The 25,813-nt window shown below is 49.5% G+C and overlaps 1 protein-coding gene across 4 annotated transcripts in view; it reads left to right on the top strand.

Annotated features, from left to right (window-relative positions):
• ASAP2 (ArfGAP with SH3 domain, ankyrin repeat and PH domain 2) overlaps positions 1 to 25,813 on the top strand; it is a 153,720-nt gene that overhangs the window by 64,120 nt on the left and 63,787 nt on the right. For all 4 annotated transcript variants that reach the window (XM_043469389.1, XM_043469387.1, XM_043469386.1 and 1 more), the window contains exons 3-6: positions 1,178 to 1,323; positions 19,844 to 19,918; positions 21,812 to 21,861; positions 25,495 to 25,624. In XM_043469389.1, the coding sequence (XP_043325324.1) occupies positions 1,178 to 1,323; positions 19,844 to 19,918; positions 21,812 to 21,861; positions 25,495 to 25,624 (401 nt within the window). The remainder of the gene's footprint in view (positions 1 to 1,177; positions 1,324 to 19,843; positions 19,919 to 21,811; positions 21,862 to 25,494; positions 25,625 to 25,813) is intronic.

The raw sequence follows: 25,813 nt of genomic DNA, 5'->3' as shown, positions 1-25,813 counted from the left end.
GTGAGGGCTCATATCCGGCCCCACTGGCTAACCAGAATTCCCAGTCTCCTTCCCACCCTGCTTCTAACCCTGAGACGGGACTCTGGCTTCTGCAATTTGACAAGGATCTGTGTATGATTTTGATGCCCATGGGGCCTGGGACCCACAGAGTTGGAGACTGAGAACCCAGGCTTTTTACGCATTAAGCTACTACTGCCTCAGAGCCTAATGGTGGTAAAACACCTTCAGATGGGTGACCAGGGTTTGCTTTTTTCATTCAGACAACACATGTGTGGTCTTACATCTCAAGCACAAAGATGAATAAGACTTAGTCCCTTCCCTGTAAGCACCTGGTGTGTTGGAGACCACGCTTACCAGGTGGTTGCATGCTTACCATGCTGAGTGCAAGACCAGGACGGTGTTGAGGGCATGGAAGGCCTGGAGAGGAGGGCAGGGCCCCTGGGCAAAGGGCACGTGATGAGGAGAGGTGCCCTGGCCTGGGCTCCGAGGACCGTGGCTTGTCTGTGTTGCAGGAGAAACCAGGGCGTGTGGCTGGCTGAATGTCCTACCAGAGGCTGGGTTCCAGGAGAGGACTAGGGCCACGGGCTGCGAGTCCTGCAATCATGTGGGCCGTGAGCGGGGGCGGGTGGGGGGACGTTGTCTTGGGATTTCATTGCATCAGTTAGAGATTGTGGGGCCATGGGGCGAGGTCCCCTTGGGATCTCATCACATCAACTGGAGACGGTGGGACTTGTGTGAGGCGCCTCCCTCCTGGTCATCCTGCTTGTTCTTTGGGGTCTGTTGCTGGTGTGATTGGGGGCTTCCGTGGTGGCTCAAGTGGTAAAGAATCCTCCTGCCGATGGAGGAGACACAAGTTTGATCCCTGGGTCAGGAAGATAACCTTGAGGAAGAAACGGCAATCTGCTTGAATATTCTTGCCTGGGAAATACCGTGGACAGAGGAGCCTGGTGAGCTCCAGTCTATAGGGTCGCAGAATCAGACACGACTGAGCACGCACATACGCTTGGTCCAATGGGTGGTTGTTGGGACAGCAGTTATTTCTGTCCCTGGCGCAACTTGACTTTTCTCAGCTTTTCAGGCTTTTAACATGTCCAGTTTTGCTCACACGTCAGGACCAGGCAGAGGGCGGGCCTGGAGTGTTGATGCCCTGACCGTGCCTCTCCCGTTACTGTTGCAGCGCATGTGGAAAACGAGGAGCAGTACACACAGGCGCTGGAGAAGTTCGGGGGCAACTGCGTGTGCAGAGATGACCCGGACCTGGGGAGCGCGTTCCTTAAATTTTCAGTGTTTACAAAGGAGCTGACGGCACTGTTCAAAAACCTGGTGAGTGTCATGAGCGTGTGCGGTGAACAGGCGGTGCGGGAAGTGCCGGCCGATGCTCCGGCCAGGAAGGGGGCTCCATAGACGGTAACTGAAGTGTGTTTGATGAGCGAGGAATATGTTTCCTACCTCCCACGGTACCTAAAAGAATTATATTTTCTGGGTACATTAGGTCACTTTGAAATAATTTTAGAATTGCAATTTTTACTCAAGTGAGACTTTTTAAAAATTTAACTCGGCATTTTACAGGTGCACAGCTGAGGCTCAAAATGGATAAATGCATTCATCTTCTTAAGGGGCTCTGAGTTCAATTTTCAGTAGTTTCTTAACTGGGTAGAGGAAGCCTGTTTCTGGTGATGAGAGTAGGTATTTAAACTTCCAGTATTTAATAGATATGTTTCAGACTCGTCTTACACAGCAAGGTAACCGATAATCAAAGCCCAGAAATGACCATGAATATTTAAAGGCCATTCATGCTCTCAAATGCAGAACCTAAGAAAAGACTCACTTTTTAAAGCAGACGGAAGTACAGACTGAGTACTTCCTGCCTGTGGTAGGTGCTGGATAAAGCGGGGTGAATGGGTTCTTTCTTGTGCTTGGCAGCCCTGTCTTGTCCCCGTTATGGGAGCCGAATTCTGAAGAAGTGGGCAGCCTGAGAGGGAGGGGGAGTGTGACCCTTTGGGCAGTTTCTTCCTCAAGGGGAATGTACTCGGGGATGGTCCCGGCATCTCTTTCCTGTTTTTTTCTCCTTAGCTTCTCCCAGAGGTCATGGACAACCAGACCAGGTCAAGAACTCAATAATGCTTTCTGTGTAGGTCGCAAACAACAGTGTCTTTTTCATTTGTCCTGTCAGCAAGCTCATAACAAGTGAGAAACGAGCTCCTCATTCTTGCAGTGGTGATGGTGGCGGGTTTGGACGTCTGGCCTTGGAAGGGCAGAGACAAGGGATCACAGCGTGGGGGTTAATAACCAGGAGGGGAGAGGACCAGATCATTACGGCTCTCTTGGTCTTTCTCCATGTCCTCACTCGTGAAATGTTTCAGTTGGAAATGGTAAGAGTAAAAAGCCGTTGCTGTGCTGAAGTTCTTTACTCGGGTTAATCTGGAGTCTCTTGGGGCTGTTGTCAAGTTTGTCTCCCGTTTGTCAGGTGACAGGCTGACAGCACGCAGACCAGACACCCGCCCCCGCTTCCAGCCCCACTCCCTCCCTGGACATGGGCACTTGGTTTGTTAGGGCCTCACCGCTGAGTCACAGGGGAACTTTTCTTTCCTTTTTTTTCCCCCTAACTGGAGAAACTGCACAGTCCCGGGGAAGTTCTCTTTAGATGCTGACATGCGGGGGGTCTTCTAGTGTAAAACCAGCCTGCGGACTAATCCCCCAAGCCCCTAATCCCCCAGCCCCTCGGGAGGTAAGCCCCTTTCCGTCTCACTGAGCTGCCAGCCAGCTGCCACATGCCTCCCTCTTAAATATAAATGAACTGCCCCCAGAATGAAAGAGACCAAAATAAACAGAAGGAAGATCTGAGGGAGAAACAGACAATGCAAAGAACAGAAGATAACCTTAAAGAAGCTACATTTAATTCCTCAAAAGAAGTTGGAAGGGAGAGTGGGATACAGCTTGTCATTAAAGAGGGGGAGACGGTTAACGTAGGAAAATGTGACATTGGAAATCCTACGAGAAGGGATAGAGTAAAACAAGTCTCTCACAAATAGATCAAAAGGACCAAACAAGAACAAAAAGTGGGGGAGCAGTTAAAGGATGGGTCGGGGATCAATCCTCAAGGTCCATTGTCCAACTGACAGACGTTCTACAATAAGAGAATAGGAGACAGAGGAGGCTAACCAAATGAAGCTGAGTGTGAGTGCAACCGAGTGAAAGACGGTTCCTGAAACTAGATGGAAGGGCCCAGGACGGTAAGAAAAGACCTGCCCACCCCAAGGCATCCCCTGTGAAATGGCGAAAGACCTTAAATGCTTTCAGAAAGCACACACAGGATTAAGCATCACGATGGCACTGGCCGTCTCAACAGTAACCCTGGAAACTTTGAAAGGTCTGGAACATTGCTGCTAAAATCCTGGGGAACATAGTCTAACCTAGAATGAGACCCAGCACCTGAGCATGAAAGTAGACTCAAGAGATGTTTCAGACATGCAAAGCTCCCAGGCGTCATTTCTCTGAAACCCTTAGAGGTTGTGCTTGAGCACCGTGAAGAGGGAAACCAAAAAAGAGGAAGATGTGTGAGTCAGGGACCAGGATCCAACCAGAAAAAAAGCAGTGAAAGGAGTCCCACGAGGACGGCGAAGGGGAAAAGTCAGCGCCGTGACTGAGCGAGCGGCATGGTGTCAGGAAAGGGAGGTTAGGGGCCAGGATCTGTCCCCCACCCCAAGCAGCCAGCTCTGGGTCTTCTTTCAGCTGATCTCCACTCGGGTTTTCTCAGCTGTGAGATGGAGATGATGATGCCATGCCTGGCTTTGTAAGGAGCACAGCCAGTTGCTTCTGCACATCTTAGCTTATTTCATGGAGAAGGCAATGGCAACTCACTCCAGTATTCTTGCCTGGAGAATCCCAGGGACAGAGGAGCCTGGCGGACTGCTGTCTGTGGGGTCTCACGGAGTCAGACACAACTGAAACGACTTAGCAGCAGCAGCAATAGCAGCTTATTTCATCCTTGTTGCAATCCCATAAGGTGAGTCAGTATTGTCCCCACTTTGTAGATTATGTAACTGAGGCCCTGCTGGTTTAAAGAGCTCCTCTCCCTCCCGGCGGCTCGCAGTCCTTGCCAGCTTTTGGACGTGTGCCTCCAGGTGTAGAAGAGCCCACCTGCATCGATCCATACGGTGGACTCCTACGTGAAGTAGCTTGTCCTCAGCTTTAACATGAGCAGCTACACAGTTAGACAAAAGCAGCCCCTTTATTTCTTGATTTTCTGCAAAACTAAAAGCAGAGCAGGGCCTGGACATTGTGACAGGTACACTGTCACGTGGGGCCCCTGACTCTGCCATCCGGGGCACATCAGAACCCCTGCCAGGGACAGTTAGGAGTCACATCTGGGTCTTAAAACCCCAATCCCATGCCCTTTCCTCTTGGTATTTAAAGGAATTTAGGCCCCCTGTCACCTCCTTGGGAAGAAAAAGGGACAGAAGGGAAGGCAATTCAGGGGAAAATGTGGCATAAAGACAAGCCCCTGGGGGTTGTATTGCTGCAGCTGCGAGGCGCCTAACACCACGGCTGCCTCATCCTAAAACAGGGGTGAGAAAACCACCCCGCCTCACCTGGCCAGCATCAGGATAATGGATCAGTGGGAAGGGCTTTTGGTAAATTACAAATGCAGTACACAGGTGGCATGTCTGTGTTACTGTGGTCAAGTAACTTATTACAGGGCTTCCCTGGTGGCTCAGATGGTAAAGAATCTGTCTGCAATGCAGGAGACATGGGTTCGATCCCTGGGTCAGGAAGGTCCCCTGGAGAAGGAAATGGCAACCCACTGCAGCATTCTTGCCTGGAGAATTCCATGTACAGAGGAGCCTGATGGGCTACAGTCCATGGGGGTGCAAGAGAGTCAGACGTGACTGAGTGACTAAGCAAAAGCAATGTACTACAGGTGGACAGCAGTAGCTCTGAGTCCAGGTGCATAACTGTCGTTGGTTTTTACTTTTTACTACCCTGTTTCCAAGCAGATATCTTATTTGTGTGCAAATTCGCGTTCCCAGGCCAGGTGCCCCTAGCAGGGTTGGTGCTGCAGGTCTGTGGCCAGAGAGATGCCAAGGGGCCGCCTCTAAGAAGCTATCACTGAGAGTGAGCTGCTTATAGGAGAATTCTCCTTTTTTGGTATTTTGTATACCATTTTTACTCCTATTTTGGTCAAACCTATTCTATCTCTTGTTTTAAAAGCCTGGCTTTTGCTTTTCTCTCAGGCATTCAAAAACCATTTCAGTTCCACATGGCCAAGACCCTCAGTTTTACCTCCTTGTCCAGAAAGAATAATAATTACCACCTACCTGCTCTTCAGTATGAAAGAATGTTTATAAGGCAGTTAGAATATCTCCCAGAAAAAAGCTAACTTAATATAGAGTGATGATTTTGTTACTAATGGGTGAGATTCTCACCTTCAGAGAGGCTATGAATTCTCTCTGCAGTAATGCAGGAGAAAGCAAAAAGCAAGGTTGCCCCCAGAAATGTAACACAGGCTGGTGATAAAGTCAGCCCAGTCTCCTGTGTTCCTGGAAAGGTTTTCCAGGGCTGCTTCAACGTTACAACGGGGCCTTCTGAATGCATTTGACTCAGTTCTAATCAGACGGATGAACCTAGAGCCTATTCTACAGAGTGAAGTCAGTCAGAAAGAGAAAGACAAATACTGTTTATTAATGCATATATGCGGAATCAAGAAAGAGGGTACTGACGAGCCTATTTGCAGGGCAGAAGTGGAGACGCAGACGTAGAGAACAGACTTGTGAACACCAGGGGGTGGGAAGGAGAGGGTGGGATGAATTGAGAGAGTAGCATTGAAACACACGTTACCATATGTAAAATTAGAGAGCCACTGGAAATTTGCTGTGTGACACAGGTGGCTCAAGTCCAGTGCTCTGACAACCCGGAGGGGTGGGGTGGGCTGGGCTGGGCTGGGAGGTGGGAGGGAGGTTCAAGAGGGTGGGCCCATAGGTATACCAATGGCCGATTTATGCTGATGTTTGGCAGAAGCCAGGGCTTCCCCCGTGGCTCAGTGGTAAAGAATCCACCGACAGTGCAGGAGACCTGGGTTTGATCCCTGGGTCGGGAAGATCCCCTGGAGGAGGGCACGGCAGCTCACTCACTCCAATACTCTTTCCAGGAGAATCTCATGGACTGAGGAGCCTGGCAGGCTACAGTCCCTAGGGTTGCAGAGAGGCGGACACGGCTGAAGTGACTGAGCATGCATGCACGTGTGGCAGAAGCCAACACGATATTGTAAAGCAGTGTTCCTCCAATTAAAAATAATTTTTTTTAAAAAGTGGCCTTTTAGTGAAGGGCTGCGTGAAAGGACAGATTTCCTGAAAGTCCGGTTGCAGGTATGTCGTGTCCAGCTCTATTTTCAGAGAATGGCTCATGAAATATATACGCTTAGGCCGTAAACCTGCCCCCGGTGAGAGCATGGCCCAGGACGGAGCTCCAGGGCGAGAGCTGCCAGCAGCCCAGGGGCTGAGGAATTTCACTTCACCCACATGGAAAGAGGAACCTAAAGTCCCACTGTCCCATGTGTACGGAAGTAAAAAAAAAAAAATTTTTTTTAAACACACGATTGGAGTTAGAAGACATAGCCACAGAGCAAAGAGCTAGTAAGGTTGTTGGGGAGAGTGTGGCTTTGTCCCTGTGATGCGGGCAGAGCCCGACAGGGAGGCCTGAGGCAGCAGGTGCTGATTCTCCAGGATAACAAAGCTCATCGCGTTCTGCTCGACGTGGAGCTCACTTAAGCAGAGACTCTGAGCCTCAGTGATCCCGTAAACTCTCTCCCGTTTTCGCGTCTACTGAAAATGCCTTACATTCTTTCTCTTCTGAAAGCATTTTTTAAAATTGCAATAGAGTTAATTTACAGTGCTGTGCTAGCTGCAGTGTGTAGCAGAGTGATTCAGTTATACAGGTATATTCTTTTTCAGATGCTTTTCCCTTGTAGGTTATTATAAGACTTTGACAATAGTTCCCTGTCTGTTGTTCCTGTGTTTTATCTGTAGTGTGTGTGTGTTAATTCCAGACTCCAAATGTGCCCCTGTCCCCGCTGTCTCCTTTGATAACCGTAAGTTTGCTTTCTATGTCTGTTTTCCATTTGTGTTTTTAAATGCCCTACAGTATTTATTCAGCGGGGGCCTTGATCATAATTTCATCTTTAGGGGAGGAAGGTTTACAGTTGTCTCAGTCCAGTTCAGTTGCTCAGTCGTGTCCGACTCTTTGTGACCCCAGGGACTGCAGCACACCAGGCCTCCCTGTCCACATCGCCAACTCCTGTAGTTTACTCAAACTCATGTGCACTGAGTCAGTGATGCCGTCCAACCATCTCATCCTCTGTCGTCTCCTTCTCTCGCCTTCAATCTCTCCCAGCATCAGGGTCTTTTCGAATGAGTCAGTTCTTTGCATCAGGTGGCCAAAGGACTGGAGCTTCAGCTTCAGCACCAGTCCTTCCAATGAATATTCAGGACTGATCTCCTTTAGGTTGGGCTGATTGGATCTCCTTGCTGTCCAAGGAACTCTCAAGAGTCTTCTCCAACACCACAGTTCAAAAGCATCAATTCTTCAACGCTCGGCTTTCTTTATAGTCCAACTCTGACATCCATACATGACTACTGGAAAAACCATAGCTTTGACTAGACGGACCTTTGTTTGCAAAGTAATGTTGTACAGTTCTCTAGGGCATAAATTAAGGAGCTGCGCTGAACTCTAGAGAATCACCCCAGTGCCTGGTACCTGCTGTGTAGGAGTAACTGCCCTTAGACTGGTGCCAGACTGTCGGATTTCCATTTTCAGTGTCTGTTTTTTTTTTAACATCCTGACACTGTTTGCCCTGCTAATTGCTGGTCTCTACCGCTCTTGGCGCTTGCTTCCCCAGCGCTGTGAGCTGGAGAACGCCATGGCCGGCTGCTTAGGTTGTGCACAGTGTAGGAGTCTGTGAGCTCTGAGTGGGAGGGTGGGAGGGCTGGGGCTTCCCTCGGGGAACAGAGTTCTGGCTGGACCTGCTGACAGTCACGTTGGACACCTGGAAACCTCTGCCGTGAATGATTTTTGTCTGGCCTGATACATGCTTGGAAATTGTCTTCGCTGAAGAAGACTCTCGAGAGTGCCTTGGATGGGACGGAGATCAAGCCAGCCAATCCTGAAGGAAATCAACCCTGAATATTCACTGGAAGGAAACTGATGCTGAAGCTGAAGCTCCAATGCTTTGGCCACCTGATGCAAAGAGCTGACTGGTTGGAAAAGACCCTGGTTGATGGGAGAGATTGAAGACAGAAGAAGAGGGCAGCAGAGGATGAGACGGTTGGATGGCATCACCGCCTCAATGGACATGAGTTTGAGCAGACCCAGGAGATGGGGGAGGACAGGGAAACCTGGCGTGCTGCAGTCCATGTTACTGTAGAGTCGGACACAACTGACGACTGAACAAGAACATCACAAGACTTAACGCACCGCAAGCTGTCTCCTGCACTTGCAGATTCCTGACCCAAATGAAAGCATGTCCTCAGTTGGACCGAGACAACCAAGGCAGTGAGGCTACTTACCGTCAGAGCCCGTGTTTGCGTGTAGTACAGACACTCCTGCGTACGCATTGTACTTCGGTTCCATTTCTTTCGGAAAAGGCAGGGCCACTTCATTGTGACTCCTATGGTACACTGACTCCTCAAAGTCAGGGAAGGGGGAGCGGGCCCAGGAGGAGAGCTCAGCTGAGAAGAGTGAGGGAGTGCCTGTTGGGGGCACCCAGTTCCCGGGGCAGGAAGCACTCACTGCTTCAGCTGGGGCTACTTTTCTTAGGATGCTGTGCAGGGCCAGCCCAGCCCTGTACGGAGGCCTGAGGGTGTGACCTCGGAAAGTGTCGAGGTGACTCTCACTGCCTCGGGTCCTCGGGTCCTCGGTAGAGGTGGGCGGGGGTTCTGGGGGCTATCACAGGGTCCATCCACATCCAGGCCCTTTGCCAAGTTTATGAATACATCCCTTACGTTAAAAGTGAAAGTGTTCGTCACTCAGCTGTGTCTGACTCTTTGCAACCCCATGGACTGTAGACTGCCATGCTCCTCTGACCATGGGATTTTCCAGGCCAGAAATACTAGAGCAGGTTGCCATTTCCTTCTCCAGGGGATCTTTCCGACCCAGGGATCAAAACCTTGTCTCCTGCACTGCAGGTGGATTCTTTACCCGCCACCAGGGAAGTCCTCCTTTAAACCTAAAACTTGACAAACTACATCAGTACTTGTATATTGTAAATTCTGGTTTACAAAGCTCTTGGACATCGTTTGTTTGATTTGCCATCCCCAGAGTCCTCGTCTTGCCCTCAGAGAGCCCTAGCCTTGCACTCAAGTGGCGTCACCTGGAGCTACTTAGAAACGCAGGACCCCCACCCCCCACGCCCAGGCCCTTGTCCCCTAGGCCTGCCAAACTCTATTTTCCCAGGGTATGAATCAGCCCATTCAAGTCTGAGAAGCATCACCTGAGAGCTGAGGTTCTCAAAGTATGGTCCGTGGACCAGCAGCAGCATCACCTGGAACTAGTTAAAAGACACAGGTCCTACCTACTGAATCGTGGTTCTCAGCTTCACCCAGTGACAGCACCTGAACAGCTGCTAGAACACTCTCTGCTGGGCGCCGTCTCCCAGAGTTCACCCTCCATTCGCATTTCTAATCAGTCCTGGCGACACTGAGCGTGGTGTCGGAACCAGCTATGCGAAGGACAGCCCAGTGGACCGCTTCCCATCTTCCCCCGGGGAGACTTGAGGCCAGGGTGCCAGAGTGTTCACTCGGCTGCAAGTGTCCACCCTCAAGTTCTCAGAGCTGATGCATTGGAAACGGTGCTTTCATTTTTGGTGATGGCTTAACTCAGCAATTTTAACGTCACGTGGGTTTTAGAAGACGCTATGGATTGATGAGTCCTGGGCTCTTCTGTGCTGGCCCCCACGCCTCTCAGAGTTGACCACACAGCTGTAGGTGGGCTGTGGTGTGTTGTTTCGTCCTCTGCTCCCCAGTGGAAGAGGGTCGCTGTTTTCTGTGCACTTAGAACCTGAAAGATCAAAGCGGAGTGACTGTCAGAGACGCAGTGCTAAAGGCAGAAACCAGGTCAGCTGCCTCCCCTCTTTCTTGTGTGAAAGTTGCCAGTGTTTTTGGCAGCTGCCTGGTTTTGATCTTTCAGTTTGCGTTAAACACTCAGGAACTGCGTGGGCTCTCCGTCTCCCTTTTTAATTAAACAAACCATCAGAGTGACTCTGCTGCCAAGAACCAGGCCTGGGCGCGTGTGTTCATGAGGGCCCCATGTGAGCGAGCGCACAAGACACTGCGTGGTGTGTGCACATGTGTGCATGCGTGGTAGGCCTTGGGCAATGTTTTCACCAGTCCCTGGGGAGAAATCACCAAAAATGAAAGTGGCCTAGATGGTTTTTCTTTGTCAGGTTTTCCTGTGTGTCTCTGAGGAACTGCTCTGGGGACTGGAAATAGGGAACCCTGATGTAGATGGCACGTCGTGGAGGGTGGACAGTGCAGGTGTTTGGCCTCTACCAACCCCGCTCCCGCCGTGGGTCAGGAGTGAGCAGCCCTGACCACTCTTAAGGTCAGTTGCCTCCGGCAGGGAAGTGACCAGCAGAGCACTGGCCTCGTTCTCAGCTCAGCTGCTGCTTAGCTGTGGGGTTTGGGGCAAAGTGTGTGACCTGACCCTCCCACTGTTTCCCCTTCTGTACAATGGGTCTAACACTGACCTCTCAGCAGATGTAAGCCTCGCAAGCAAGTAAGTGGCCCGGTGCTGTGGCACTCAGGCCACTTTGCCTGCTGCTTCTCCAAGAAGTTTTCTGTCTGGATGTTCGTTCTCTCGGATAAGCAGCCTTTGGAAAGAACAGAAAACTGCTGTGATCCTGCCAGGCATGTGCCTGCCTTGGGCCTCGGTGTGAGGAATTCCCTCTGCTGGGAACGCGCTCCCACCAGCGTTTCTCTGTGCCTATTGACCGCTTCCTTCAGACTCTGCTGCTTGTCACCTTCTAAAAACGCTTCCTGATCACTTTTCAAGAGTCCCATCTCTCGAGTAGCCTTATCTGTAAGATTCAGGCGTGCATGCCTAGTCACTCAGTCATGTCTGACTCTTTGCGACCCCATGGACTGTAGCTCACCAGGCTCCTCTGTCCATGGAATTCTCCAGGCAAGAATACTGGAGTGGGTCGCCATTCCTTTCTCTGGGGGATCTTCCAACCCAGGGATGGAACCCAGATGTCCTGTATCACAGGCAGATTCTTTATCGTCTGAGCTACCAGGGAAGGATGCCCTTTGTAAGATCCGTAGCAGCTCCCAGACTGAAAAGAACTCAGAAACCTGTCAGCAGGTGTGTGGATAAGCCAGGTGATGGAAAACTGTTCAACAGGAATGGGAGGGAGCCACTGATGCAACAACACTGATGGCTGTCAAAGCAAGGATGAAAGAAGTCGGCAGAAAGCAGTGCACCGTGTAGGATTTCACATATGTGAAGCCCTGGAAAATGCAGGTTACTCTGTGAAGACAGAAGCAGATCCGCTGTTGCCTGGAGACTGGAGATGGAGGAATGAACAGCTGGGAGGTGGGGATTGCAGAAAGGCCCTGGGGGTGATGGGTGCACTCACTATCTGGATTTGGGCAGTGGTTTTCTGGGTGCATGTATGCATCATAACACCCACTCTGATGTGGGCAGATTATTGTACTAAGACATCAGTTACACCTCAGAGCTACTTAACATTTTCTTGAGGTTACTCATGTAAAGCACTGCTGTCCACCACAACCATGTGTCAGTGGATATGGTCTGTATCTGCTCTATCCAGTATCAGAAGCCACTCACCACCTGTGGTTCTTGTGCACCTGAAACATGCTAGCGCAGCTGAGGAACTCAGTTTCTAACTTGATTTAGTTTTAAGCCACTTCAATTTGAATGGGCCTGTGTAGCTAGTGTCTGTCGTACTGGACTGCACAGGTGTAAAGCCATTCCTACTACTGTAACACACCCTGCAGCGCACACAGATGCACGCACGCGCACACACACACACACACACACACTCTCCCTCCATCCCTGCTCCAGGTCTCAGGCTCCAGCTCCTGGAGAAGACTTCACAGCTCCAGGCAGGTGCAGCCTGTTTCCTTGGTGCATGTCCTTGGCTCATGCCAAAGCCTCTGCTAGGAATGTCCTTGTTTGAAGCAGTGAGGTTTGAGGTCTTTGCAGCTCTCTGTCCTCCCACACAGAGGTGCTGCTGGGGCTTGTGCATGTGTGAACAGGTGTTTGCCCTTCTTTGAAGTCTTGACTTTACCTCCTTAATTCTGTGATTTCCAGTAGTCATGTATAGATGTGAGAGTTGGACTAAAAAGAAAGATGAGCACCAAAGAATTGATGCTTTTGAACTGTGGTTTTGGAGAGGATTCTTGAGAGTTCCTTGGACTGTGAGGAGATCCAACCAGTCCATCCTAAAGGAAATCAGTCCTGAATATCCATTGGAAGGACTGATATTGAAGCTGAAGCTCCAATCGTTTGGCTACCTGATGTGAAGAACTGACCCATTGGAGAAGACCCTGAAGCTGAGAAAGATGGAAGGCGGGAGGAGACGGGAATGACAGAGGATGAGATGGTTGGATGGCATCACTGACTAAATGGACATGAGTTTGAGTAAACTCCGGGAGTTGGTGATAGATAGGGAGGCCTGGCGTGATGCAGTCCGTGGGGGTCACAAAGAGGTGGACACGGCTGAGTGACTGAACTGAACTGAACTCTGTGATTGAGCAGCATTTGCTCAAGTTAAAAAGGAAAAAAAAAACCCTGTAGATCCCAGTGTCATCATTTCGGTCTCTGGTTTCTCATAGATTAGGCATATTAAAATAAGCTTATATGACACCGCTGCATTTCAGGTAAGGCTCTTTAGCCATGTTTTTTATATGGCCTTTTAAGGAAACGCTGATTGTCCCCAAAGAGTGAGGGTTTTTGAGGAGAGCCCTTGAAAGACCTGTTCTTTTCTAGACTCAAAAGCCAAGAAGATTCTGCCCAGCAGCTTTTCTGTCCTGAGTCTTCTTGTTGTTTGTTGTTCAGATGCTAAGTTGTGTCAGACTCTTTACAACCCCATGAACTGCAGCACGCCGGGCTTCCCTGTCATTCACCATCTCCTGGAGCTTGCTCAGACTGATGGCCATAGAGTCAATGATGCCATCCAACCATCTCATCCTCTGTCGTCCCCTTCTCCTGCCCTGTCTTGCCCAGCATCAGGTTCTTTTCCAATGAGTCAGTTCTTCACATCAGGTGGCCAAACTATTGGAGTTTCAGCTTCAGCATCAGTCCTTCCAGTGAACACTCAGGACTGATCTCCTTTAGGATGGACTGGTTGGATCTCCTTGCAGTCCAAGGCTCTTCTCTTTGCTGCTCCTGAGAACAGTGCACTGTGATGTGAGAATCCTTTCTAGCGTCAGGCTTCTGGACGGATCCCTAGGGCAGTGCAGGTGTGGTCACTGCCTGAGTCAGGAAGGAGGACATGCGGAGGGTCCCGGGGGTCAGGCTGGGACCAGGGGCGGAGCTTTGCCTGGCTCAGCAGCTGCTGGTGAACACTGATGAGCTGAAGAGGCAGCTGAGACCTTGCCCCTGTGTCAGGGGAAGTGTTGGGGGGAGCAGATTTTAGTGTATAAAAGTGGCAAAGCTAGGGTGGAGGAATTTTGAGACCAAAACATAATAAATAGGAAGAAGCCATGTGGAAAGATGGCTGCTGTCTGGTTGTATTCCCCTGCCCGCCACCATCTCCTTATCTGTCTCTGCTGATCAGCTGTGACATTACCGAGGCCGCCCTTGGTCTCTGATAGCCCGTCTGCCTGTCTGTCCAGGACTGACTCATTCTTCTCCTACTGAGATTATGGATGTTTGATCACTTATCAGTTCCTCTTGTCAAGACATATCCAAGTGAACCCAGGGAAAGGGAAGTCCTCCTCTCTAAGGGGAGGACTGTTAAAGATTGCCTGTGTGCTCTTGGTGTTAGATCCGTACTTACTAGCAGCGATTAAGAGTTATAATTTGTACTCAGATCAAGCTTGGTGTTTCAGAAAAGCCATTTTACTTACGCTTGTTAAAAGTAAGTCAGAGGATAAGAGAAAGCCCAGTGCTTGCTCAGTGCTAAGGAAAATATTTGCGTTGGGTCGCCCAGGGGTGATTTTAATTCTTCCCGTAGATCATAACGGTTTCGTTGCTGGTAAGTTGAGGCTGGAGCCATTGAGCACGAGGCATGTGCGGTGAGAGCCCTTGGCTGCGGTTTTCACCTCTCGTGGCCGGAATGGGGATGGTTTGTTCAGCTGTGGACCCGAGACTGCGGACAGCTCCGGTATAGGCTGTCCGAGGGGGGCCCGGAGCTGGTCCTTCCTGTGCCGGCCCGGATGGGACACCTGGGCTCCGCACACGGTTCAGGGCTCAGGCGGAGACGAGGACCAGTCATTTCCTGGATGCTCACCCTGAGTCACTGTGTGGTGTTCAGGTTGCGTATGAGAGCAGGTAGGAAAAAAAAAAAAAGAAAGCAGGTAGACACAAAGGGCAGGCAGAAGCTGGAGCTGGGGGTGCGGGTGGGGTACTTTGCTAGTAAACCCACTGTTCATAACAGTTTCTTCTTTAAAAAAGGAAAAGCAGCTTTATGAGCTGTGTTGTATATCATAAAATGCACCCATTCCATTTCTACAAGTCAGAGATTTCTAGTAGCTTTACCACGAGGTGTGCAGCCGCCACCTCGAATCAATCTGGGGACATTTCCTCCCCTCCCGCCCCCAGTAAGTTCCTTCCTGTCTCCTCATAGTTAATCCCCATTTCCACCCCCAGCCCCAGGCGACCACTGATCTACTTTCCATCTCTTTTGTGATGATTTCGCTAATTATGTTCTGATTAGAGAAGTAATAGCTTCTTATTTTAGATCATTTGAGTAACCCCAGAAAGAGAAGTGGCTGGAAGGAGGGCCGGAACCCCCTTGGTGGGATCCTCTCCAGGCTGCTCTTTCTAGCTCTTACCCTCCGCTGCCCGCTCCGCCCACCTGGCCGAGGTGCTTCCCCTTCTCCTCGGTCCTGTGCCGGGATGCTCTCCACCCGTTCCCACAGCGCAGAGTCCTCCCCGTCTTTAAAGGTCCATCCCATGTGATCCCCCGTCAGCAAAAGATTTCCCTGGTGTTCAAACTGAAGGCGATGCTCTCTTCTGAGCACTTCCGTGGTGTTCTATTTATGGCTCATAGGGTTTCCGTGTGGCACCTACATGCTTCATCTTCCTTACTAAACGGTGAGTCATGAGGACTGAGCTTCTGTCTAATGCATCTTTGTCTCCCAAGCTCTCTCACCTGCTCCATCTCCCGTTGCCCCCTGAGTGCCCCGAGTGACTCCTTCATCACTGTCATCACGGCTGTGATGGCTGTTACCTGTCACGCCCGCCTTGTCCCCAGTGTCCAGCATGAAAGCTGGCCCCATGTTTGCACATTCCTTAGGTTTTTACTCTAATATTTAACCCTTGAGTGCTGAAGCCTGGTTTACCTCTTTCACCTAATACCTGTCCTCACTACCTGACTTCTTATTTCAATTTAAAAAATAATAATAAGTAATAACAAAGTCTTTTTTTTTGGCTCCACCACACAGCTTGTGAGATTTTAGTTCCTTGACCAGGGGTTGAACCCAGGCACTCTGCAGTGAGAGTGTGGAGTCCTAACCACTGGACTGCCAGGGAATTTCTGATAACAGTCTTAAAATAGATGTGTAAACAAATTCTGGGTGCTATTCTTCTTCCCTGCTGTGCAGAACCTTGTTTTTCTCACTCATTCATGCATGCACTCACAGGTAATGCACCTCTCATAGAAACACATCAGAGTTCTTCCTAGAAACACAAGTTTTAATCAGCAAGCACCTTATTTTTTTTTCCCCCAACCCACCGTGTATCTATTTGTTCCGGTGTCTTTAGCTCAGCCTCCTGCCCTGAGCGGCTCTGACACCCCCTCCCCGGGCCATTCCTGCTGCCCGTGGTCTTACACTGGCCTTGTCTAGGCAGCGCTCAGGACTGAACCAACTTGTTGGACTCCAGCCAGGACTCTTCAGTCCAGTGGACGAAGGGGCAGAGTCAAGGCTTGGGAATGGGAACAGTCACGTTCTTCCCAAACCCAAGTCAGCCCATCTGACTGCTCAGAACCACTGGTATCTGTACAGAGTCCAACATGTTGCATGTTGTGTGTCTTACACTTTTCGTTTAATTCTTGGTGTCTACATATTTGTGAAGACTCTTGAGTGTCCCTTGGGCTGCAAGGAGATCAAACCAGTCAACCCTAAAGGAAGTCAACCCTGAGTGTTCATTGGAAGGACTGATGCTGAAGCTGAAACTCCAATCCTTTGGCCACCTGATTTGAGGAGCTGACTCTTGGAAAAGACCCTGATGCTGGGAAAGATTGAAGGCAGGAGGAGAAGAAAGCAGCAGAGGATGAGCTGGTGGATGGCATCACTGACTTGATGGACGTGAGTTTGAGTAGGCTCCGGGAGTTGGTGATGGACAGGGAAGCCTGGTGTGCTGCAGTCCATGGGGTCACAAAGAGTTGGGCACGGCTTAACAACTGAACGACAACAACATATTTATTCTTCCTCTGAGATGGCAAACATTGATTTGTTCATTTGTAGCCAGCTTTCTGCTGTCTGTAAAATAGGTGCTCAATAAATACATGGTGAATGAGTTAACAAATTCCCACATTCATAATATGATGTTTAAAGCTATTAATGTATCTCTAGATTCTGTCTCTTATTGTTGTTCACTTCAGTCACTCAGTCGTGTCTGACTCTTTGTCACCCCATGGACTGCAGCACGCTACGCTTCCGTGTCCTTCCTCTCCCAGAGCTTGCTCAAACTTCATGTCCATTGAGGCAGTGATGTCATCCAATCATCTTATCCTCTGTCATCCCCACCTGCCTTCAGTCTTTCCCAGAATCAGGGTCTTTTCCAATGAGTCAGTCGGCTCTTCACATCAGCTGGCCAAAGTATAGGAGCTTCAGCTTCAGTATTAGTCCTTCCAATGAATATTCATGATTGATTTCCTTTAGGATTGACTGGTTGGATCTCCTTGCAGTCCTAGGGACTCTCAAGACTCTTCTCCAACACCACAGTTCAAAAACATCAATTTTTCAGCGTTCAGCCTTCTTTATAGGCCAACTCTCACATCCATACATGACTACTGGGAAAACCATAGCTTTGACTTGATGGACCTTTGTCGGCAAAGTGATGACTCTGCTTTTTAATATGCTATCTAGGTTTGTCATAGATTTTCTTCCAAAGAGCAAGCATCTCTTATTTCATGGCTGCAGTCACCATCTGCAGTGATTTTGGAGCCCAAGAAAATTAAGTCTGTCACTGTTTTCATTATTTACCCATCTATTTGCCATGAAGTGATGAGACTGGATGCCAGGATCTTAGTTTTTTGAATGTTGGGTTTTAAGCCAGCTTTTTCAAACACCTCTTTCACCTTTATCAAGAGGCTCTTTAGTTCCTCTTTGCTTTCTGCTGTAAGGGTGGTGTCCTCTGCATATCTGAGGTTATTGATATCTCTCTTGGCAATCTTGATTCCCAACTTGTGCGTCAACCAGCCCGGCATTTTGCTTGATGTACTCTGCATATAAGTTAAATAAGCAGGGTTACAATATACATCCTTGACGTACTCCTTTCCTAATTTTGAACCAGTCCATTTTTCTGTGTCCTTGACCTGCATACAGGTTTCTCAGGAGGCAGGTAAGGTGGTTTGGTATTCCCATCTCTTTAAGAATTTTCCACAATTTGTTTTTCCTACACTCTGCTTTAGTGTAGTCAGTGAAACAGAAGTAGATGAGTGCTATGGAGAACAGAAAAGCTTGAAGCCGCCCCTTAGGATGTGTGGCGTGTGTGAGCTTGATAAGATGAATGCAGGGTGGAACCTGTTAAGTCCCTTAAGAAATTTTCTAAAAAGAAAATACTGGGGATTTCCTCAGTGGTCCAGTGGTTAAGAATCTGCCTTCCAATGCAGGGGACACTGGTTCAATCCCTGGTCTGGAAACTAAGATCCCACATGCCACAGGGCAACTAAGCCGAAGTGCCACAACTAAATCCTGACATAGCCAAAAATAATAATTTTTTTTTAAAAGAATATATTGGAGGATCGGTGTGGGGGTGGGCATTGCTTCCTGCTGAGCAGTTGGGATGTTAATGAAAATGGTGGCACCTGAGTCATCCTCATGGACGGGCAGGTTTTGGGCATCCAGGGGCACGGGGAAGACCGTGAGCTCAGGATGGAGCACGTCATCTGTGACCTTAGACTCCGAGGAGCAGGAAACGACAAAGACCTCTGTTCAGCTGGACACGGGGATGAAATGTGGCAAATGAGGTTGGACTATGAGGGTCGAGATGCAGAAGTAGGTTTGGTTTTTATCAGGGACACGTCGGAGAAACTGGACAACTTCGAGGAAGCGGTTGGGGCGGGCAGAGGAGGTGATGTTTCAGTCCAGAAAAGGGGCAGGGAGGTGAGAAGGCAGAAGGAGCGTGTGGACGGGTAGCAGGTGGAGAGGCTGGAGCCCCAGGAGGCAGGCTGAGTGCCAAGCTGGTGGGTGGGGACGTGGACATGTGTGGAGACACGGCTTCCCCACGGCTCAGCGGAAACCCAGGCGCGCTCCTGTTGGGGGTGAGTCACCTGCACAGCCTCACCTTAGACTCAGGTTTTCATTATTTAAATCCAAACTCTCCAGGCCGATCCTGGCAAGTCATAGCTGAGGGCGTTGTGTGTCTGCTGGTGCGTGCCGAGTCGAACTGTGGGAGCCTCAGACAGAAGTTACCCCAGAAGGCATTTCGGAGACAACAGTCGTGACTTGACCATTTATCTGGCAGGGGAGGTGGCTGGTGCAGGCATGGTTACGCACCTTGCTAGTAGTAGTTTTCAGGTAAATTTCTTCCTCCATTTTGAAAGTTCATATGCTGAATAGTGCGTGGAAATCAGATCCCACGTTGCTGTAAAAGTTGTGATGGTGGTTGGCCTTCCAGCCCAGGGTAGTTCTACTAAAAGTGAAATTTTCCTTAGTCGGGTTGTAAGAAGGAAGGGTCTTACACAGGGCTCCTCTCTCTGTTGACAGTCCCGTAATTTCGGTGCAGGTCTCTGAAGTGAGGCAGGCGCCCGCCGCAGCGGGCCGCACGGGCAGCTGTGCTGACTTGGGGGGCGTGTGCGGGGGAGGTGAGCACCGAGAGCCTCAGCTTTCTTCTCCCTGGGGAGGGATTCTCATCGGGTTGAGAACCCAGGGACTCTGCGCCTTGAGCTTTCTTGCTCACTGAAGCTTGATGTCTTCCAGTTGACTCACAGCTGAGTGGCCGGCGGGGACAGGCCCCGAGTGTGTCAGAATGCTTTGGTTCCCCTAGATTTAATCCATGGTGACAACTTGCTAAGCCACTATCTCTCGCCTTCTTGCTTCAGGGGGAAGAGCAGGCGACCTCGAGACCGCTTGTCTCTCCTTTCCTCACTTACCTGCTTTCTCCAGCCACCCCCACCCCCTCAGTGCTTGTTCCGTCTCTCTCACACATATTCTCTTTTAGTTTCCTTTGTTGGGGGCCATGCTGTGGAGACTGGGGTGCAGACTTCATAGCCCAGTAATAGGTTAATATTTTGTGAAATATAAACAGATGTAGACTTTTCACTGTTAGGTTTTCATTCATAAGATGACATCGTTACGGAGACTGTTAAGAGTGATGGGGTTTTAGGGAAAGTTTATCACCATGTGTTCTTTTAACCTCCTTACTGTCCTTGCTTTAGATTAAAAAGGAAATGGAATAAGAATATTTTTCTGTTTTTTTTTTTTTTTTTGTCTTTTAGATTCAGAACATGAACAACATAATCTCCTTCCCTCTGGACAGTTTGCTGAAGGGGGACCTGAAAGGAGTGAAAGGGGTATGACCTGCGGAGTCCTGTCCGGGGGGCAGTGGTTTGAGGACGGCATTGTGGTCTGGCTGGCCCGTCCAGGCAGATACCCCTCAGGCCTTCCTGAAATGGCGGGACAGCTCCATGGCACCTCGGGCTCCCTTGACTGGCCACCTTGGCACCACCATTCAGCCCTAACAGTGGTGACCCGTGGCTTTCCCAGTTGTCCCACTGGTGCTTGAGATGTGGGAGGGAAAGAAACAGGAAACTGAATGACTCTGGGCTTGGCCGGCGGAGCAGGGAAGCCTGTGTGCAGTCCGGTTTTCCAGCTGGCCTAGCCCTGACTGACCCCTGTACAGGCCCCTTGCAGGGACGTGGTCTCCCCACTGGGAGATCAGCACCAGCAAGGCCTGAGCCACCTTCATTCTTCTGTCCTGCAAAAGGCGCCCATCGTTGAGGCCTCACCAGCCTCCCACAAACCCTCGAGCCGTAAACTGTGTCCCGAGAACATGTGTGTGTGGCCCAAGTGCAGTGTGGGGCCAGGTGTGAGCAGAAGGTCACTCGTGCCTGTCTCTGGCACAGACAGGTGTGTGATACAAGAGGGAGGCGACCAGGCCCCAGTCCTTAGGAGGCCGAGTTCTCTGATCCCCAGCGGCCTCCGCAAGGCCAGCGTGGCCGACCTGGGGTCTCTGCAGAGGCAAGCCGTGCACGGAGAGCTGTCCGGGCAGGGAGTCTGGCCGGGTGAGCCGTTAGGAGTGAAGACGCTGAGGAACGTTACTCATTGTCCCCTGGGGCCCCAGAGCACACGTCTGGGGAGGTAGGCAGGAAAACAGGAGGGCGGGGCGCACAGGGCAAGTCCTGCCCCGGGGCCTGCAAGTCCGGCCAGTCTGCAGCAGCCAGAAGCAGTCCTCCCCGGGGCCTGAGCCGGGGGAGTGGAGGTGAGGCTGATGGGGTGGACTGGCCCCCTCCCTGGAGGCTTTAGGTGCCAGGCTGTGGAGCTTGGGCCTTGTCAGAAGGCTGGAGAAGAGCCAGAAAGAATTAGAAATCCCCGCAACAAAAGGGTTTTCTCTTCCAAAAGAGCCCTGTTAAAGGGAGCATACATAGGTGGGAACAACTTGATGGAATTTCTGGTGGCTCAGCACATTTTTAAGCCAGGTTTCATCAGAGAATGTGAGGTCCTGAGTTCCAGACAGAATCATGCAATTCTCTCCTAGTTCACCTTGTAGAGAATCCGCCTGCAATGCAGGAGACCCAGGTTCAATTCCTGGGCTGGAAAGATCCCGCTGGAGAAGGAAATGGCGACTCACTCCAGTATTCTTGCCTGGAGAATCCCATGGACAGAGGAGCGGGCGGGCTACACAGTCCATGGGGTCATAAGAGTCTAACACGACTGAGCGCCTAAACCATCAGGTCACAGGAGACAGTAAATGGCTTTTATATTCTTGTTTTGGGGCCCACATCAGGGGTACGTGTGTTGAGATTCCTGTATTAATAAAAAAGAAAAAAAAAACAGAGTCCTTTTATTTCAGAGGGATAAATACTTGCAGATTAAATGTTATGTCTTTCTGGGTTTAATTTCAGAATAATTCTAGGGCAGAGGGTAGGGTCTAGGTGAAACAAGACGTGCTGTGAGTTAATAACTCATTGTAACTAGCTGACTGGCACATTATACAATTCTCTCCACTTCATTCTGTGTGCATTTTGTATATTCCATAATAAAAATTTCTTAGAAAAGAAATGCCACCACTAGTCTAATTAAAAAGCCTATACTAAGAGCTTAGGCTCTTTATTTTTCATGGGATCACATATGTCATTTATCGCAGAAATTAATACTCCTTTCAGGGCTAGTCTTGGGAGAAGTAAGTTTATCTTGCCCAGAAATTCATGATTAGTCCAGTTTAATTTATTCCTCTCTATTTACAGGATTTGAAGAAGCCTTTTGATAAAGCTTGGAAGGACTATGAAACAAAAATGTGAGTGTTTTTGTTTTAAAAAATAAGCATGGGTAACTTGAGGCTTTAATTTAAGATTGCGCTTTTATTGCTTAAAGGTATTGTCTGAACCTTAATCCAGGAAAGAATTCACCCAGAACTCTGTTGCCCTGTTCTGCTGTGATTCTAGATGTTTTCTTCCGTACCGGGTGTCTGCCTTCCTGATGTTAAGCTCTTCAGACAGGCTTTTTCTTGTGCCTCCTCTTCTGTCCTGTGACTGCCTGATTGTTGTTTTCAGGAATGTTAATTGACTGCTGCTGGTTGACTTTAGGCAGCTGCTGTAACATTTCTGATCACAGTTTCTCGATTCCTGGAGTGGAGAGGATCAAGCTAGCTAGAACTGGGTGAGCGATTGTGGGGATAATGGTTTTGGTTATTTTAAATACCTGAGAAGTAGAAAATATGTTTTAATGCCTCGTGTTTGCTTTGTAATGGCTGTGCATTGGGTAATAGAGTTTTCTCAGTGGAAATAGAAACTTTTATATGAAACCATCTGGGAAAGTGGGAAGTGTTCAGAAGAAAGCCTTTTCAGATGTCACTGTTGTTGGTCACTCACTAAGTCAGGTCCGACTCTTGGTGACCTCATGGACTGCAGCCCACCAGGCTCCCCAGTCCTTCACTATCTCCTGGAATTTGCTGAAATTCACATGCACGAGTTGGTGATGCCATCCAGTCATGTCATCCTCTGCTGCTCCGTCTTCCTTTTGCCCAATTTAATCTTTCCTAACTTCAGGGTCTTTTCCAATGAGTCAGTCTTTTCCAAACAAGTGGCCAAAGTGTTGGAGCTTCAACATCAGTCCTTCCAGTGAATATTCAGGGTTGATTTCCTTTAGGATTGACTGGTTTGATCTCCTTGCAGTCAAAGGGATTCTGAGGAGTTTTTTCCACCCCTACAGTTTGAAAGCATCGATTCTTCGGTGCTCAGCCTTCCTTATGGTACAATTCTCACATCCATACATGACTACCAGAGAAAACATAGCTTTGATTGTACGGACCTTTGTCAGCAAAGTGATGTCTCGGCTTTTTAATACACCATCTAGGTTTATCATAGTTTTCCTTCCAAGGAGCAAATGTCTTGTAATATCATGACTTGCAGTCACCGTCAGCAGTGATTTTGGAGCCCAAGAAAATAAAATCTGTCACTGCTTCCACCCTTTCCCCTTCTATTCCATGAAGTGATGGGACTGGATGCCCTGATCTTAGTTTTTTGAATGTTGAACTTCAGGCCAGCTTTTTCACTCTCCTTTTTCATCCTCATAAAGAGACTCCTTAGTGCCTCTTTACTTTCAGCCATAAAGGTGGTATCATCTGTGTATCTGAGGTTGGTATTTCTCCTGGCAATCAGATGTATCTATAGGTAGGTAATTGGGTTTGTTTGTTTTTACCAGCCCTGGGCATCTGTTCAGAGGTAGAGGATCACAAAGCTCACACCAAGCAATACCAAATCTTTGGTGCTCATCCTGTCCTAGAAATCTAAAGTTCCCGTACTCCAGATTCTGGAGTTTTTCTAATGGCGCACATTCACATATTAACACAGGTTATTAAACCCAGAGAGGCTCCAAACTCACTAGGCTTGGCCTGTTAGCGTCCTGGATCCATGTGCCAATTCAGTTCAGTAAACAAGAAGGGGATCCGAATTCCTGCTTTATAGACGGGACACCAGGCCTCAGTATTTGCTCTGGTCAGTCACAAGGGACAATTGAGCCAAGGGCAGGACGTGGATTTCCCCACTTCCATTCAGCTGCTGTCACTGCCAGACTCACGGGCCTTAGAGAAAAGGCTTCTGTGCATTTCTGAACCTGGGATGTGAGGGGGTCTCTGAGGAGGGTTGCTGGAGAGAATCTTCAGGTTCTGAAAGTGAAAGGTTTGAAAGAAGAATGAGATCAAATTCTATAAAATCAAGACACACATAGATATGGTGAGGACTCACAAAATCCCAGAATTAGAGGACAAATGAGCACCACTCTTTAAAACTCAGAGTCATTGTAATGCTGGAGAAGGCTCTTGAGAGTCCCTTGGACTGCAAGGAGATTAACCAGTCAGTCCTAAATGAAACCAACCCTGAATATTCATTGGAAGGACTGACGTTGACGCTCCAATCCTTTGGCCACCTGATGCAAAGAGTCAGCTCATTGAAAAGACCCTGATGCTGGGAAGGAGTAAGGGCAGGAGGAGAAGGGGACCACAGAGGACAAGAAGATTGGATGTCAATGACAAACTCATTGACATCATCATGAGTTTGAGCAAACTCCAGGAGATGGTGGGGGACAGGGAAGCCTGGTGCGCCGCAGTCCATGGGGTCATAAAGACTTAGCAACTGAAAAATAACAGCAACAACCCTGGGATAAATTTTAAAATTCACTCTACCCACTTACATGTGAGATTAGATTATCCTGAGAGGCCCTGTGATGTGTAACAAACAGCTTTAAGACGTCTTTAAAATTCCTGGCCTGCAGTTCCATACCTGACCATTTTGAGAGTGACCGACATCTGGACTGGATCTCAGGCCCTTTGCAGTAGCGGTGGCGTCAGGGGCGCCTTGGGGCTGCGTAATTGTCCCGTGACCTCAGGGGCCTCCAGTCACACCCCCTCCTGGGGCGTGAATCACTGCAGCAACTGCAGCAACATCGCTACCAAGTGGTCACCTTCAACTCACCCATTCAAGTCAGTGACTGTCTACTGTGCGCCTAGTGCTGTGCTTCAAATAAAAAACAAGAATTAGAAGCTCTGTTTCTTGCCTCTTCTTGGGGACTTAGAAGTCCCCAAACAATGGGGACTCTGGACCCAGAGGAACCCATTTCATGCTGAGCGCTTTCTGTGGAGTGTTGCTTGTGTAGTGTTGGTGTCCGCCTTGGGGTGCTGTGCGAAGTCTCTGCCCGTCTCTTGGTGGTAGCCTTGACACTTCTGGGGGCTTTCTGTGGCTTTTGTTTCGTTTCCTTTTCTCCCGAATAAAAGTCTAATTAGTAGTTCAAGCCCTTCCTAACTGATGTGACTTGTAGCTACCCTGGTTCTCCGTCTCAGGACATGCTCCAGGGAGGGGTCAGCTGGGACCCTGTCCCGCACACTGGACTCAGGAGCACAGTCAAGCCAGGAGATACAGACAGAGGGAATGAAGCTTAAAAACGGGAAAGGCCATCTGTTTCCTTCTGTGACTGTGAAAGTGTTAGAGCTCAGTTGTATCCAACTCTTCACAACCCCATGGACGATAGCCCCCCCCAGGCTCCTTTCTCCATGGAATTCTCCAGACAGAAATACTGGAGTGGGTTGCCAGTTTCCTTCTCCAGGGCATCTTCCCGACCCAGGGGTTGAACCCAGGTCTCCTGCATGGCAGGCAGATTCTTTACCATCTGAGCCTCCAGAGAAGTCCTCTGTGACCTTGAGCACTGTCCCAGTGGAGTTGCTTTGGAAGCATTTGCTGAGTTCAGTACTCAACAGAAAGGGCCAAGATGGATATTTTTTGGGACAAATCGCATCTTTTCTTCCCAGTGAGTTCAAGTCCGTCCTGTGCCAAGGCATCTCGGGGAGCATTTGTGTCCAGGGTGGGTGTCAGGATAGCAGAGGGGATCCCCAGTCTGGAGGTGTCTTGACTGATTCTCTCACTTTTCCACCTGTTAGAACCAAGATAGAAAAGGAGAAGAAGGAACATGCCAAGCTCCACGGGATGATCCGCACGGAGATCAGCGGGGCTGAGATCGCGGAGGAGATGGAGAAGGAGCGGCGCTATTTCCAGCTGCAGATGTGTGAGGTGGGCGTGCGAGGTGGGCGGGCAAGGCCCACCAGAGGCCTCAGGCCAGCACGGAGGTGCTGTGGGTGCTGTTGTCCACTTTCTGCCCCTCAGGGAGCCTTAGGCTCCTGGAGTGTGGGATTAGATTAATCTGACATCAACGTTTATTAAAGGTAGGGAAAGACTCATTGGAAAGATGGAGGAGGAAAT

This window comes from Cervus canadensis, chromosome 5 (genome assembly GCF_019320065.1).
Source record: "Cervus canadensis isolate Bull #8, Minnesota chromosome 5, ASM1932006v1, whole genome shotgun sequence".
Classification (NCBI taxonomy): Eukaryota; Metazoa; Chordata; class Mammalia; order Artiodactyla; family Cervidae; genus Cervus; species Cervus canadensis.
This window is presented reverse-complemented; position numbering and strand designations above follow the sequence as displayed.